At 45.2% G+C, this 16263-nt stretch overlaps 2 protein-coding genes across 16 annotated transcripts in view; both read right to left on the reverse strand.

Moving 5' to 3' along the window:
• Positions 1–16263, reverse strand: part of mbnl1 (muscleblind-like splicing regulator 1) — a 52968-nt gene that overhangs the window by 6636 nt on the left and 30069 nt on the right. For 6 of the 15 annotated variants that reach the window (XM_030115365.1, XM_030115362.1, XM_030115371.1 and 3 more), the window contains 6 exons: positions 15703–15856; positions 14741–14776; positions 14016–14107; positions 13206–13250; positions 12499–12570; positions 9127–12362 (listed from right to left, as the gene is read on the reverse strand). In XM_030115365.1, the coding sequence (XP_029971225.1) occupies positions 12514–12570; positions 13206–13250; positions 14016–14107; positions 14741–14776; positions 15703–15856 (384 nt within the window). In that variant the 3' untranslated portion in view covers positions 9127–12362; positions 12499–12513. Of the gene's footprint in view, positions 1–8661; positions 8670–9126; positions 12363–12498; positions 12571–13205; positions 13251–14015; positions 14108–14655; positions 14777–15702; positions 15857–16263 lie in introns of those variants that run through there. The other 9 variants (XM_030115369.1, XM_030115374.1, XM_030115370.1 and 6 more) reach the window with 6 other exon arrangements.
• LOC115405703 (ras-related protein Rap-2b-like) lies at positions 5356–7462 on the reverse strand. Its single transcript, XM_030115379.1, has one exon. It carries the CDS (start codon positions 7166–7168, stop codon positions 6620–6622), a length of 549 nt encoding a protein of 182 aa, XP_029971239.1. The 5' UTR covers positions 7169–7462; the 3' UTR covers positions 5356–6619.

The raw sequence follows: 16263 nt of genomic DNA on the forward strand, positions 1-16263 counted from the left end.
TGTGGAGAATAGATGTAGAACTGACAGTGAGGACAGGTTAGAATGATGAAGACTTCAGTGGTCATTGTAGCTTTATTCCTTTCCGGTCTGTGTAATGCTGCAGTTCTGAAGCAGGACAAACAAACAAAGGAAAAAAACAGTGAAACAGCTGGAAAGGAAGGCAGTGACAAGCAACTGGATCCACAGCGATCACAACTCCAGGGTAAGATCAGATGTTTCTGTCTCATTTCCACTGGATTTTCTGATATTTGTTTTAAAAGAACAATGTTTGGTAACACTTTACTTGAAGCACCCCTGCATAACACTTTATAAGTACATTATAGCACTGTATAACTATAGTTATAAACACTCAAAAATGATCACAATGCTTCATAACATCAGAACCTAAGCCTAAGCCTGTGCTGTATAGTGGGTTATAAAGCATTATGATCAGTTATGAGTGTTTATAATATGTTATAACAGGTGCTTCAAGTAAAGTGTTACCCGATGTTTTTTTTTTTTTTTTTACAACCTCTCAGGCAATCGTGTAGCATTCGGAGCCACCCTCGGCATTGCTGGAAATCTTGGACCCTTTAACACTCACACCACATTAGTCTACAGCTACGTCTTCGCAAACACAGGCGCATACAATCCAACGACAGGTAAAGGTTCCATCCACAGGAGTTTTTACATGCAGTCAATACTCAAGTGACATACTTGTACTGTGTTGATTGTTCCCAGGTATTTTCACTGCCCCAGTCAGAGGAATCTATTACTTCAGCTTCTCTGGTCATAATATATCAAGCAAACCAATGGGCTTGCAGCTGATGAAGAACGGAAGGCACATGGTGACCGTTTATAACCACCCGGCTGGAAATCGCCACGAGACGGCAACAAATGGGATGGTTCTGCTGCTTGAAGTGGGAGAACAGGTGTACATGAGGCTCATGGCCAACACCTGGATCTTTGATAACGCCAACCAACACAGCACCTTCACAGGGTTCTTGTTGTTTCCTGTGTGAGTCGAATGAAGTTCAGAAAAGCAGAGGTAAAGAAAAGAGAATGAGCTCATTGAGAGTAATCACAGGTCTGATCAAGATCTGAACCTCAGAAAACAGATGAACAGATCAGAAGGAGCCATGGAAGAAAAGTAAGAAATTCAAACTTTGGAAACTGTAAATCTGATGGAAACGTTATGAGATTCACCAGAGTATTTGCTGAGTTGTCAGTGTGGTCAGACCACTGCTTTGTTTGAGGTCAATTTTTTTTTTTATTCCATGTGAGCATCAGTGTTGAAACTTTTGTTCGCATTTACACAGGGTAACGTTTGATGGATGAATGTTTGGGTCAATGTTCGTGAAATATGTTTAGCAAATTAGCAAAGCTAATCTTCAAATAAATAAATAAATAAATAAATACAGATTGATCAGTTCCATTTGCCCTCCTTTGTCATTTTCAAAACATTTTCGTTCAGCTTTTGCGAAACATTTCATTGACTTGGTTGTGTTCAAGCTGGTGCCATGGATTCTTCTATTTGGAATTTAGAAGATAAATGCTCGCTTTAATTCTTACATTTCATTCATATGCTTTCTGTGCTTTCATACCATTAAAAACTGCTTATAAATTGTCATCTATAAATATTCTTTCTGCTTTTCTCCTTCAAACCTTCTGAAAAACATCATCATTATTATTATTATTATTATTATTATTATTACTGTTATTATTATTATTATTATTATTATTAATCATCATCATCATCATCATCATGCATTTGGAAGTTATTGTCAATAATTGTGAAAAAAATACAAAGCGCTCCACTCCCCAAGAGGAGCAGATTCAGGTGAGACGGTCGTCAGTTCGGGACAGTCGGTGGACACCTCCATCCTACAAGACGACTGAAGGGGGAAGAAGAGGGATGCTTTTGTATCACTGTATTGTTTTCATTGTTTTCGATGGAACATCAGAATCATTCACAGTGTAGTTATGTTGTGTCTTTATGGTTGCCATGGTGACCAGCGATTGACTGCACTGTCTCATCAAGAACCTTTTTACAGTCCTTCACTCCAAACAGCAACTTCCCCAGCTGTGAGTCAGGTGACAGCGCCAACCACTGCAGCCACGCGCCGCCCCCTTAGCCATTTTTAAACTCTTTACTTGTACAAAGACAGATGTTTGTGTCACGGGAGCAGCTTTCAAACCAAGCACCAAAAATTCCAATCACATAAAGTGCGAAGAGGAGACGCTGTTTGCCCGTCAGTGCGTGAAATCTCCCGTGTGTCAGGGTGAGACTCATGAGTTCGGTTTAAACCATAAAACCGGCGAGCAGAATTCCTGCAAGAACAAAGACTCTTGCTTCTGCATTTTCTCGCTGCGTCAGCTTGCAGCTGAGGTCACGATGAGTGTGTGTTTGTGTGTGTGTCAGCTGCCACACTGACATCGGTTCATGTGATTTAGCGGTTTGACAGAGTATGAAGAGAGCAGCAGTCATGGTGGTGCTGTGAGGCGCTCATGGAGCCAGGAGAGTTTGAGATGAGTTTCTGTAAAGGTCGACGGGACTCGGTCTGGTCTACGGAGTCCTGGTTCAGCTCTCAGATCAGCTGTGCTGGAGCAGACAGACGACTCAGTTTACTGGTTGTTCACCTCTTCTTCCGTTTGGAGTGCCAGCAGCTACTGTGGGTTTGGATCATGTGACCCTGCTTGCTCAGACCAGATCACACCACATACCCCTCTTTCCCCCACCGTTCACTGCCTTTCAGTGTCTCTCAGGTGTTTTCTTCTGACAGAAGCCATTTAGAGGAAGCGAGGGTCATTCCCCGGGTGTGCAGTGTGACTGTGTGGCTCTTTTCACTGCTCATGAATCTGCAGTGAAAGGTACACAGGAAGTGCCTGATCATCCACCCTTCCTCTCTTGTCTGCTTATGAAAAAGGAAGATATCAGTGAGTTGCAGCACATGCGTGTGTGTGTGTGTGTGTGTGTTCAGCGCTGCAGTGGACAATAGTTGTGAGTGAAGTGTGTGATACCAGGCAGCTTGTGAAATTCAGGAAGAACAGCATGTTTGTGTAATAGTGCAATGAGCAGACGATGTTGTCACGTCTTCGGCAGATCTCCAGGGGTGGGGGGTGGGGGGGTGGGGGAGGGGGGCTCGCTCACACAGTCCAGGAACTCTTCTAGTTAGGATTGTTTTTATTTTTTATAAAAAAGCAAAGCATCTTTAAGCTTTTTTTTTAATTTTATTTTATCTATAACCAGAGAGACAAACAGAACTTCACTTCTGGAGAATGTGTGTTTCCAGCTCATCTGAATGTATGTGTCATGCGCTGCGATCAACAATGAGTGAGGAACTACAGGAGCACTGAGCTTTCAGGACTGTTGCCTTTCAATGGTTTCTCCACAGAAACCTGCCAAATCATGTGACTGAAACCCTGCAAGCATGAACCCAGAGCAACCCCACGGCCTGGTTCAAACTTTTTCAGCTCAAAGGAGAAATGAAGACTAGCCAGCAACCTTTAAAACGTCCAGTCTTCATAAAACCAGGATCTCCTCCTGAAAGATGGGCCCACAGGAGGAATACGACTACAGGAAAGTCTCACTTCAAGCCTCACATGACACTCGCTTTATAACTCCCACTGGATTTGTGCAACAGTGACGATGAACTTCGCAACCGAGTTTCAACAGATTCAAAAATGTTGTGCAAGGCTTGCATGAGAGAATTGAGAATTGTTGACTGGCTAAATTTGGGGTTTCTCCACAGTCCAGCACTCCGTTTGCACCAGCTCAGAAAAGAAATGCAGAAGCTGCTGGATGAGCATCAGACTGACATGCTGAAGTTTCACACTTTGCAACTCGTGGAAACTAAATTAAGGAAGAGCTCCAGACTGTCTAAAAACAACAACAACAAAAACCCAAAGTGCATATTTCTCAAACATGTTCACAAATACCAATGATTGTTTTCCGGGAAAGTCTTTGTTGGAATCTTTTCCCCGTATTTATCCCTCAACAAACAACCAGCAGGCTGCTTCCAAAACACAAACCGACTTAAGAAGATGTTTGTCTTCACAGCTTGTATTCTGGAGCACGTTGGAGAAACCCCGGTTCGATTCCTGGCTTGAAGCCTTTCTGTTCAGATGACCTGCTGGTTTCTTCTGGCGTAAAACTGAAAAGACTTTCCTCAGTCAGTAACCTTACTTACTGAAAAACACTCCATCCTGTTCGGTCAGCTTCAAGGACACAACTCCACACTTTGAGGCTGCAAGGTTGAAAAACAAGCTCCTTTTATCTATTCAATGTCTTGCAGTGATTAATTTGATGGAAAAGGTGTAGAAAATAAATTCCATCACACATTTCATGTTTGCACCTTTAGATGAAGCACTGAAAACATTTTGGCCTTCATTGCTGTTTTCTTCCAGACTACAGGACGGGTAGCAGCGCTATCACTGCTCCATGTTTTCAGTCTGGAAGCCGTGAAATAGTGAACTGCAGCAGCCTGACGGGATGATCTGGAGATGGAGGCGAGCAGCTACAGAGTGTGCACTTCAGCTCCAGTCAAGTCAGGACATTCATACGTTTCCCACTGATGTTTAGAGAAGTAGGTCATCTATTCATTAACAACACATTTGTTGCGTTTGAACCAGGGCCACCTCTGTTTACCTGTAATGAACCTCTAATCACAAGACGGACGTCTGAATCACAGCTCGGAGCGCCGATAAGCCCCGTGCAGACAGTAGCAGTGAAAACAGAACTGGGTTGGCATTGAGATTCTTCTGAGCAGCACACACACGTTGGGAGAAGGAGATTTAGTGGTTAAAGGGACACTTGAAGCTGGGATCACTGGCGGGACTGTGGAGGACTTACCACATGCCAGCCTACAGTTTGTATGGCTGATTGAACTTGGCCACCCAAACAAAAAGCCCTCTCTTTCCTCCGCTTTGCAGCCCAGAAAACATGCAGCAGGAAGAGGGGAAACAGCTCTCTCCCAGTGAAAACACTCCTCCACAGCCGCCCCACCACTGCTTTCAGACGCTTCGTATTCATGCTGACTGGCTGCACAGTGAGGCGGCTCAGAGAGTCAAGCTCTCACTTCACGGCTCCGGTTTGGCCTCAGTAAGGCCAGACGGCCACAACTAAACCACCATGACCGAGAAATTCGTACAGCTGCAAGACTTTTGCTTCATTTCAGTGCAAGAAAATATAATCGCATCCTGAAAATATTTTTAAATCCGTCCTGCTCGTGTTTCTCTTCATTCTGATTCCATTTTTTTTCACACCCCTGGTTTTGAGCCCCTCCCACCTGAAGGGATCATAGAATAACAGATATCTGTTAAATATTCACTCAGTCCTCTTCACTGGCTTCCATGGCTATTCATATGGTTTTATTTTTGGTTTTTCTCTGTGGAAGAGTCTTGAAATGACTGTACTGTAACAGTATCCAAGCCCACTTAATGCCAGAGTCAAATGTACTTTATACTCATTGTAGACGTCTGGAATCAAAGTGCGGTTTATGTTGCTGGTTTTTCAGTTTAATGTCAGAAAGTGTGAAGTTGGATGAAAATCATGATGCAAACTGAGTTTTGTTGGAAGTGAAAAACTCCTACATTTCCATATCTGAATAAATTTTGCGGCAGGCTTTCGCTTGATATGTTAATGAAGCCTTCCTGATTGGTCAGCGGTCAGATTCACGAGCAGACACCAGCACAGAATTCAGTGTTACGTAAAATGCGTTTCTGTATTACAAGTCTTTCAAACTGACAGATGGATGACACATTTGTCCAAAGGGAAAATCACAATTATGCTCAAGTCAAAAATGTCACATTATTTAAAAAAGGAATGAAAATCTCTAGATAATACATACAGACATGGCTTGCAATTCACTGAACCGATCATCCCAATAGGTAGAGTTCTTGTGTTGCTCACGTTGGGCTCGTACCTCGACGAAAGGCCGAATCTGACCCCGGAACAGCAGGTCAGTCACAGCAGCGGAGATTCCCGACAGTTCAGCAGAAACCCAAGAAACACAGTCTGATTGCCATCAAGACGCACTGCGGAGGGCGCGGGACTCCTCGGTTGGCACGGTCACAGGAGGTTTGCGAGGAAGGCACTTGCCAGGGGGTCTGGGCGGGACGGGGCGGCCCCCGTCTGGAGGAGGTGAAACTAAATTTGAGTAACCTGTGCAAGGCTCCAGTGGTGATTGATTAGATTTCTGAGAGATTTCTTTAAAAAATACTTTCAGGCCTCCGTAGGCGAGCGGCCCCTGGAGATTATGGCACGACGAAACGCCCAGCACCACCTCAACACCAGCGCGGCCCCTCCACCTCCACCTCCAGCCCAGGACACACACACACACACACACACACAGCACAAGTCTAACTCAACAGACAGACTTCTAAAAAGCACAGGAAACAAAAAGATATCAGCAGAAAACGGCGTGTCTCTTAGGTTTCACAATAAAGACATTCCCACTGAGGCACATTTCCAGAGAAGTGTCAAATACAAAGCTATAAAAAAATCCCAAAACATTCAAGTAGTTTGTCATGTAAACACTTTGCCAGACTATGATACATAATCGATTGTTGTGGTGGATTTCCGCTTGTGTGCAACAGTAAGACAACAGTGTGAGGAGAGAGAGAGAGAGAGCGAGCGAGTTCAGAGCAGGACACAGGAGCAGCACTGGTCTCCTCCACTGGGAACTGTGGAGTAGTTCATCTGTCTCACGATCTCCGCGAACAGCTCGTCCACCGATCCTTTATTTTTGGCGGAGGTCTCCATGAAGGGGCAGCTCCAGTCCTGGGCCAGAGCCTTGCCCTCCCCGGAGGACACCTCCCTCTCGCCCTCCAGGTCCACCTTGTTGCCCACCAGGATCATGGGCACCCTCTCGTACCTCTTGACCCGGATGATCTGGTCCCTCATGGGCTTGATGTCCTGGAAGCTCTGCTGGTTGACCAGGCTGTAGACCAGGATGAAGCCCTGGCCGTTCTTGATGTACAGGTCCCGCATGGAGGCGAACTGCTCGGTACCGGCCGTGTCCAGGATCTCCAGCACGGACGGAGAGGAGTCCACCTCGATCTCCTTCCGGTAGAAATCCTCGATGGTGGGGTCGTACTTCTCTATGAAGGAGCCCGTCACGAACTGGACCGTCAGCGCGGATTTACCGACCCCGCCCGACCCCAGAACCACCACTTTGTACTCCCTCATGGCTGAGAGGGGGGGGAAAAAGAGAAAAGACCAGGCAGACGCCTCCTTTTTCCGCGACGAAGCCTCCCCCTCCGCCCGTCGCCCCCCCGCTGACCAGCCCCGGTGCTTCCCGGCGAGCAGGCCGGCGCGGCGCGGCTCGGCTCGGCTCGGCTCGGAGTCAGATCCCCGGGTCCGGGCGGAAAGGCTCGGTCCTGGACTGGCGGACTCTCAGCGAGGCGCATGAAAGCGCGTCTGCTGGGACGCGTGACCGCTCCTGCGCGCTCGCACGGCGTTTCCTGCCCACATCCTCCGCGCGACGCGTCAAGAGCCGGAGCGGGCCGCCGCGCAGCTCCGCGCTCTTAAAGGAGCCGCCGCCACAAAGCCGGCGCGTGCACGACCCGGCTCCCGCGTGCGCGCCCGCCGAGAGGCTCCTCAGCTGAGGGGCTTCGTGGAGCCACAAATATTCACACACACTGCACCACGCGAGCAGCCTGTGACAGGTCGACCCCGCACAGGGAGAACATGCAAACTGAGCCTCAGCCGTGACCTTCCTGGCTGAGAGGTCAGAGCAGAGACTCACCCTGAACCCTGAACCCTGCGTCAGGTCCGCTCTGCTCCTCTCCATTCATTCCGATCTGTGGCCGTCATTTAAAAACAGGATTCAGGGTCTGCTGGCTCCGCCATGTTTAACTCAGCTCATACTGACCCAACACCTCCATACCTGACGCTCACTCAAAGATACACTATGAATTCAGCACTTTATAGACGAAACAGAGACACAATAACATATTATACATTAAAAGACACACATTATTCAGCAGGCTTTATTAGGGCTAACATCATTTATATGTCATCAATCTATAAAATCTGTAAAATTTATAAACCATATCAAATTAAAGCTCTCCTTTAAGTCTCACTGGCCAAATGAAAAACACGAAGAAACAGTCTCAGGCCCATGTGAACTGTGCTGGTTATATTTCAGGTTGATTGTCGCGTTACGAGAAAAATGAGCCTCTGAGGTTTTTTTAGTTTTCTAAGAATCACCTTTTTCCAACCAGTGTGGAGTCAGCTGGAAGGCGAAGAAGATCGATTCCTGACACAGGAATTCTCCGTCTCCTGTCCTCATTCATCTGATGAAAATTTATGAAAATTAGCATGGAGAAGTGTGGGAGCTTATTTGTTGCTGAAGTTTATAGTTTTGTGGAAGCGCAGTGCTGATTACAGTAATGTGAATCAGCACGTCCGGCCCTGCTGAGAACATCTTAACAAGCACATAGTTTCATTTCTTCACTGAACACAGCAGACAAACGGTAAGTCAGACTGATTCTAATGAATTTATAGGAGTGAAATCACTGAAGTCATATCAGAAGAGTGTGTAGCGCTGCTTTCACTTCACACACAATCTGTGACATTTCCAAAGTCTCCGGCGGGAGTGGTGTCAGCTGCATCAGGCTGTGGGGTTTGACGAGTCTGAGAGCAAATGTGTTCTTACTGCATTTCTTCGAGTTCTTCACAGTGACACCAAGAATAAAGATGCCTCAAACCAGCAGGAAGCAACAGACCGACAGTCAACTCAGGTTTACCAGGCGGCAGAAACAGCTGATCCTCCTAGTTCAGCTTCTTATTGTGGAAACACTGATTTTAATGCAGCCAAATCAAAAACCTCTGATTTCAGTCTGAACCAGACGGAATGCCTTTGAGCAAAGTCAAATCCCCCTAGTGGTCAAAGCTGGGGTTGATTGTCTTGATAGTAAAGGTCTGAAGACTTATGATCATCTGAGAATGAGAAGTAGCAGGAGCCAGAAAACCCCGGTTCGATTCCAGATCAGCCTCAGTGCATTTCTGTTCTGTGTAATCTTACAACGTGCGCGCACGCCTTTAGTGATCAGAGCATTCAGTTACCCTGAGGGGTGTGTGTGTGTGAGAATCATCATGTTACCTTACTAAACACATGAAAGAAGCAGTGACCACACAACAGCTGCATGAGCAAATCAAATGTTGTTTTATTCAGATTTTTTTTTTCATCCATACAGCAAGAGTCAATTATGGCAACGATAAACTGTGCATAAACAAATCTGAAGACAATAGTACGTTATTGTGTGGCGACTGTTAGCGAATACATAATCGGTGGGTGCACTTACAAGTAAGAAGCAGTGAAAGCGAACATGTGCGCCCAGCAGGGAAGAGAGACACAGAGAGTCTGGTTTGGACAAAATGGTGCTTTGGTTCTGTAGCGACTATACACAGCAGCCTCCACGTCGAGCCGCCGCTCTTACATTCATTTCCAGGACTAATTTGCCAATCAAGCGTTTGGTGCGGTGAGCCTTCACCTGCTGAGTGCACAGCTATGGCAGCAGGAGCGACCGCTCGCCAGTCAGCGTGGGCGGTAAACATATGGCTGTGAGGACGCATCTGGGCTGGATGAGCGCCGAGGTCTCATCCTTCTTTAAATAACATGTCTGCTCGGAAAATATCTGAATCACACAAGAGTAAGGTGACTTCTCTGAAGGTATTACTCCTCCCCGCTGTGGATGGGATCTACTGAATGCATCATTTGACGAGAACAAAAACTCTGTAGTCCGACGCCGGTCTCTTTCCTTACATATCTACGCGGTTTCTTTTGTATTTAACATGCAGTCAAATCAAACTTAGAAGAGAATATACATTTTTCCGATAGATTGCTGTTTGAACTGTACCATGGGAGCAGCAATACTGCGTGACCAAGTCCATCAAACGGGTGGTGGACCTTTAGAGGACGTGTCGTCCCGGGCGGGGGTGAAGTTAGCGTGACGCGGGGTCGTCTGCTCCCCGACAACATTCCCTGGCAATACACCAGCCACTTTAGAAAAGAAGACAAAAAGCGCATAGCTTTCTCTGAATGCATTGGCCAAGAAACTAGTGCCCTTCTTTGCAAGCATTTTTTTTTTTTGTTTTTCAGCTGGTCTTCTAATTTAAGAATTTAAATTAATCTAACAAAATTCCTTATAATTATAGATCTTTTTTTTATTCAAAATAATATCTCAATATGATACACATTTTTTTCTCTGTTCATTTGACTATATACAGAAGTGCAAAAAGTCAACCTTCGTCCCTTAGGTTAGAACTCATTCTCTGCAGCATTTCGGACTCGTCCAGACCGGAGGAGTCTTCGCTTCACTCTCCACCACACATCCAAACACCCGTCAACTGCTCGTTTTGGCCTGACATTCAGGGCAAACTTAAGAAATATTCAAACAAAAATACATTATCTTTTTTTTTCTTTTCTTGAAATGGATACAGTAGAAAATAATTTTTACTCTAAAACATGGACAATCTAGATCTCAATACAATATAGTACTTTCAAACATGGTGTTGACATGTTACCAGGAGAATTAAAGTTAAAAGAGGCGCTGCGGGCGGCAGCGGGATTATTCATCTCATTCTTTGTATCAAAAAAAAAAAAAAAGAAAAGGTTTCATCAACACAATTATATGTGACAACTGAAAAAAAGACATCCAGCTATATGAATGAAGTGAATATTTAAAACTAACACATTATCATTTCATTTATATGGTTTGAAAAAGTTATGAATGTCATACTACCTCAACATCTACAACGGCTATATCAATGTTGTCAAGTAATATATAGTAAGGCAAAAAAAAAGTCTAAAACTACATACCTCAAATAGATTCAAATCCTTAAGTAGTACATAACACATAAGTTCAATGAAGTTTTAAGAGAGTAATTGTTACTTTTACAGAGAGAAACAGAAAAACAAATCATAAAGCGTCGCCTGTGAGAACTAGAAAACATCATTGGTGCTCTTTACCTGCACGGTGATTGAAAGTCCATTTGACTGTAATCTAAGGCTTCGTTAGGTACATTACAATCGGTAAAGACACGCTATGTGAACTAATAAAAACAGGAAGTGATGACTGAAGGATGATTAACATGCTTCCTTAATTGTTTGAGCCTCTGAAAGAGATGCTTCTGTGAGAAGACGCTGAGAAGGGAGAAAACTGTGCTTTGGTATTTGCAGTCGGATCTACACGTGGACGCTAACGCGCCTCCTCCAGGACGAGAGTTCACGTTAGGATGGGAGGCGAAAACACAAAGGAGGTGAGAGACAGAATGGTTCAAGTGCACGTGTGGCTTCAATGACCTATTAGACCTTTATGTCCGGGATTCCCACCAACACAGTTTGACAGGGTAACACCACGCTCCGCTTCACCAGGCTTCAGAGTCAATGGACTTGATCAACAACGTCATCCCAACAAACAAAAACAACACTCGTCTACGAAAAGAGGTACGACAAACTTTAGAGAGAGAAAAAAAAACACACAACCCTCCACTTATGATTTCAAAACTACAAAAACAAAAAAATATTAATAAATTTGGTGAGAACCCAACTTCTAAAACTGATTAAAAAAAAAAAAAAACACTCACAATGGAAAACAAAATAATACAAAAGAGAGCCATAGAAAACTTCTACCTTCGGTAAACAAATAACACTGCTGAGATAACACTCTGGTTGTAGCTGTACGGCCTCGGTGGCACATGACGTGATGAGAAGGAGCTCGCCTGGCTGTGCTTTCAAGGTACACAGGTATGTTGGTTTACCCAGAACATTCATATGTCCAAGACCCTCATTTCAACATCTAGTCTTACTAGTAGCAGTAAAAACACAATACTGTACACGCCTAATTCTTTTGGCTGATAAAATTCCTGGTAAAATCATTGTGCCTTTCAGATTTCAATTCAAATTCAAGGTGCGTGTTTGCATTTCACTTGTAAACGATGAAATATGGCTATCGATTTTTCATTTATAAAGAAGAGATAAAGCAGAAGAAATAATAAAGGAAAGATAAATCTTGGTCTACTAACGTACCAGCACTGGATGTTGTCTCGTGTAACAACGCTCTTGACCTTCTGAGCATGCAGTAATGATAATAATCAGAACAAAGTGAGCACTATGATTCAATCAGACAGAGGCTTCCTCTTCCCTCTCAGCTGGATGTTGATTTGACACCAGACTCCTGATCGGTGCTGATATGTGGGAGGATGGCACACGTCGCGTGTTGTACCCTTGATGTTTTGCTCGTGTGATGAGACCGTCGTGGTGGACCGGCTAAGAGATGGCAGACCCTCCTTGTCCCATTGCTTGACATTCTGAAGGTTATGTACATAAAGGCTGAACTCTTTTGGCGTGGACGGTGCCAGCACACATTCATTTGATCTGCAAGAGATGAGGGATTTCACTTGAGAGGTACGTTCACAGGCGCGCTGCCACATCAAGGAGCTGTGGAACCAGAGCTGAAGGGATTCCAAAGATCCCAACATGCAATGAAAGAAGGACTGAAATAGGAACTCACTGTTCTCCAGAGGAACTACATTTGAGTCAAGTACTTGTGACTACTCAGATGATCTGCAGATATTATTGGAATCTGCGAATGGAAAACAGACAGGACATCAAATGAAGCATCGGGAAGCCAGAGCGCGCAGTGTGGACAGCGGTCAACAACAGACAGATCAGCGCGTTTTAACCACATCCTCTCACAGTCAGACGAGCTCACTGCTGAAAAAAGATACAAGATTATAAAATAATAAGAGAGAAAAAAAAGCCATTTGGCGACAGCGGACCGGAGTGGGGACAGCAGGGAGGAAAGGGAGGGACGGATGAGGGGAAACTGTCAGTAAAGTGGCTTCCCCCATGCAAATCTAAATCCTCCATGTTGTTGACCTGCACACTCTGGAAAAATGTAGGAAACTAGCTCAACGTGAGGACAGCTGATCTTCACGGTTCACACATATTTCCACTGCTTTCACAAACTTGTGCTGCTCACTAAAACGTCTTAAACACAACTGGAGTCAGTTTTCTGTCAGAGCCTTTCTGGGTGATGCCCAGAGTTGTATACACAGAACATGGTAAAGCTTCGCTTTATGTGCTGGAAGCAGCTGCAAAAAAAGGAAAAAAAGGAAAAAATAAAAAAGCCAAGCACCAAAGGGCACAAATAGCAACTGTTGCACAAGCTGTGCCTTATAATCGTAAAAAAAAACAAAACTACTACCTCATACATACCAATTGCATGTATTCGTTGGTAGTCAACTTTGATAAGGAAGAGTCCTCAAAATGGGAAAGGACAAAAATCGAGGTTACAATGAGGACACACATTGAATGCAATACAGTATGTTTCTTAATAAAGACAGAAAGATAATTTCAGAAAGGCGTCAGTGTTTGTGGTTTATGCTTAAAATGGACATAAATGCTGCAAAACCTCTCACAATATGTCATGTTTTACACACAAGGCTACATGTTGGACTCTAGTGTAGGCCAACAAGAGGGAGTACTGCCGTCTACCCAGCCCACCCCATCAAGACTTAAGCATTCCCAGATTGTCCCTGTGAGCGAGGGATAGACAGATAGAGAGACAGAGAGATAGATAGATAGATAGATAATTAGACAGATAGAGAGATAGGTAGATAGATAGAGAGACAGATCGTAGGGCTGCACAATATGCATATCGTGAACAAACAGTGGATTGTGATGAGTGAAGTCTGCGTGCATTGTGCAACAATCCATACATGCAAACATATTTATCTGACCAATCAGATGCACGACTGAACTCAAGGTCACAGCTGGTGCAAATTAGGGCCAAGAGAAAGAACACTGTTATTGGGGGGGGGGGACGAATCTTTTAGCACAAACACATTTAAAGTGTTTGTATTTATCACAGGTTACAGATTAACCTTTTAGTGCACAGCCCTGAGAGAGAGAGAGAGAGAGAGAGAGAGAGAGAGAGAGAGAGAGAGAGAGAGAGAGAGAGAGAGAGACAGAGAGAGAGAGAGAGAGAGAGAGAGAGACAGAGAGAGAGGCGGTAGAGGTGCAAACCTGATTGGTGGAGGCAGTTGCGAAGGGAACGCTTGTGGCAGATGTGGTGGCTGCAGACACAGTGGCTGGACTACCACCGTGCATCATGGGAACTTTTTTGGAGGGAAAATCATGTAAGCAAAAATTCACAGAGGAGCAGTGTAGCCACAAACACACCAGGCAATGAGGGAAGGAGGAACAGAGAGAGAGAGAGAGAGAGAGAGAGAGGCGGGGGGGTTGGAGCTAACAGGTTCCCGTTCTTCCCTCTGTCAGCACTGATGAGGTCTGTGAGTTTGGAGAACCTGAAGTGACTTCCTGCCACTTCTGCATTCGCCTGTCTCTGTAGAAACTGAAGAGCCAGATCTACAGAAAGTGACACACGAGCTAAAGTGCTGCCATGACAGGTTTAAGAAAACGGCTCAGAGGAAACAAGAGGAACTGTTATCAGTCAACCCCCTCCGCTTTCATATCTTTCAAAGGGTTTTTAGGTGTCAGGTTAGACCAGCCCAAAGCCGAGGTTCAAACCAGCAGGAAAACAGAAAGGTCGAGCAACTTAAAGTGTAGGAATACACAGAGAGATTAACAACATCACGGCCTTTTAACTGCCACACACAACATGAACGGAACAGAAACGCTCTCACAGTATTTGTCTTTTTTCTTTTAAATGGTCACATAATTAACTGTACATTCTACACATTTGATTTGGATGGCCTACAAATAACTGAAGAAGGAAAGCTGGAACCTACCAACGCTTGCTGCAGGTGTCATGCACAATATTGAGCCTGCCCATCATGCAGTGCAACAGGAAGTGGATTGGACAGGGAAGAGAAATCAAAACAGCCCATCACAAGGTTCGTTAGAGTGAAGGGAGAGATAATGTGGGGAGAAAAAGGTTAATATCTCCTGGACACAGACATCAGTGATTGGAAAAAGGCGGCGAACTCATTGTAAGCCAAACTGTTAATCAAATGGAAGCCTGGATTTCAAGAGTTTGCTCTTTGTGTGATAAATGTAAACTGGAATCAGGGTGACGGCAGATGTACGACCAATTACACACGCACACGCACGCACGCACACACACACACACGCACACGCTCACGCACACACGCACACACACACACACACGCACACACAGGAAACAGACGTGACAGATGTGTGCAGAAGCCCAAAGCACCAGCCTGTTGTCTGTGACTAGACTGAGGTTTACCACACGGGTAACTAACCCATCCAGCCCCGTTCCCCCCGTTCGCCCCGGCACAAGCCAAAGCCCCCGATTCATTAACACACCAGCGCTCACACCCAACATTTAAATCTAACAAATGTTCCGTCATTAACCCAAAAGCATGTTTTGCCGTCTTCACGCTGAGATAAGTACAGGTAGGTATGCAGTTTTCCTTCAGTGCCTGGCTCATAAATCTTAGCAGCCATGCGATGCCAAACAAAGCAAAAAAAGCATTCTTTTAGGCATTCTTAGCTTTTCAACTCTTCTGAAACAGCGCTTGCTGGGAGATCATGAAATCTGGAGCTATTATTTGCTTGTGTTGGTCATTTCTTCCAGCATGTGGAGACGATTACCAGCAGATGACAGTGAGGAAGTAAAATGCTCTGTACTGCAGTCAGTCAACCACTGAGCCCCACCCAGCCAAGCAGGAGCCAGGTGAGCCTGATCCAGGCATCCGGTGGGTGGAGGTCGCTTTGGGAGCCATACCTGATGGGAGGAAAGCAGCCTGCTGCTGAAACTGCATGCTGGCCAGGGCCTGTTGGTACTGAAGCATGCCGGTGTTAAACACGGCAGAGGCCCCGTTAGCCTTCTCCAGGGCTGCCCGCTTTGGCAGCGGAGCCATGACACTAGGGGCGATGCCCTGCCCATCCAGACGGAGGGAGGGAGGGAAGACAGAAAGATAAGGAGAGGTGCGTGGAGCAGAGACAGGAAGAGAGAGAGAGAGAGAGAGAGAGAGAGTGTTGGAAAGAGGCACAAACGGGAAAGAAAACAAAGATACATACGTTAGAGGACATCAGAGGAACAGTGTCAATACATCCTTGTGTGTACAACAATAACAAAATCTTCATATCATCAGTAGCAAGCAAGCAGCAGTCTGACACAAGTACTACACAAGCAGGAGCATGGTGCCTACAGGAGCTACAAGCTCACAAGCATCCACACATTCATTACTCTGGATTGTTAACTCTCATCCTGTGGCTGACTAAATGCAACAGAAGCAAGCATTAACTAGTAAAACAACTGGGCTGCTAACAAGAGGTGGAACAG

This window comes from Salarias fasciatus, chromosome 18, assembly GCF_902148845.1.
Source record: "Salarias fasciatus chromosome 18, fSalaFa1.1, whole genome shotgun sequence".
NCBI lineage: Eukaryota > Metazoa > Chordata > Actinopteri > Blenniiformes > Blenniidae > Salarias > Salarias fasciatus.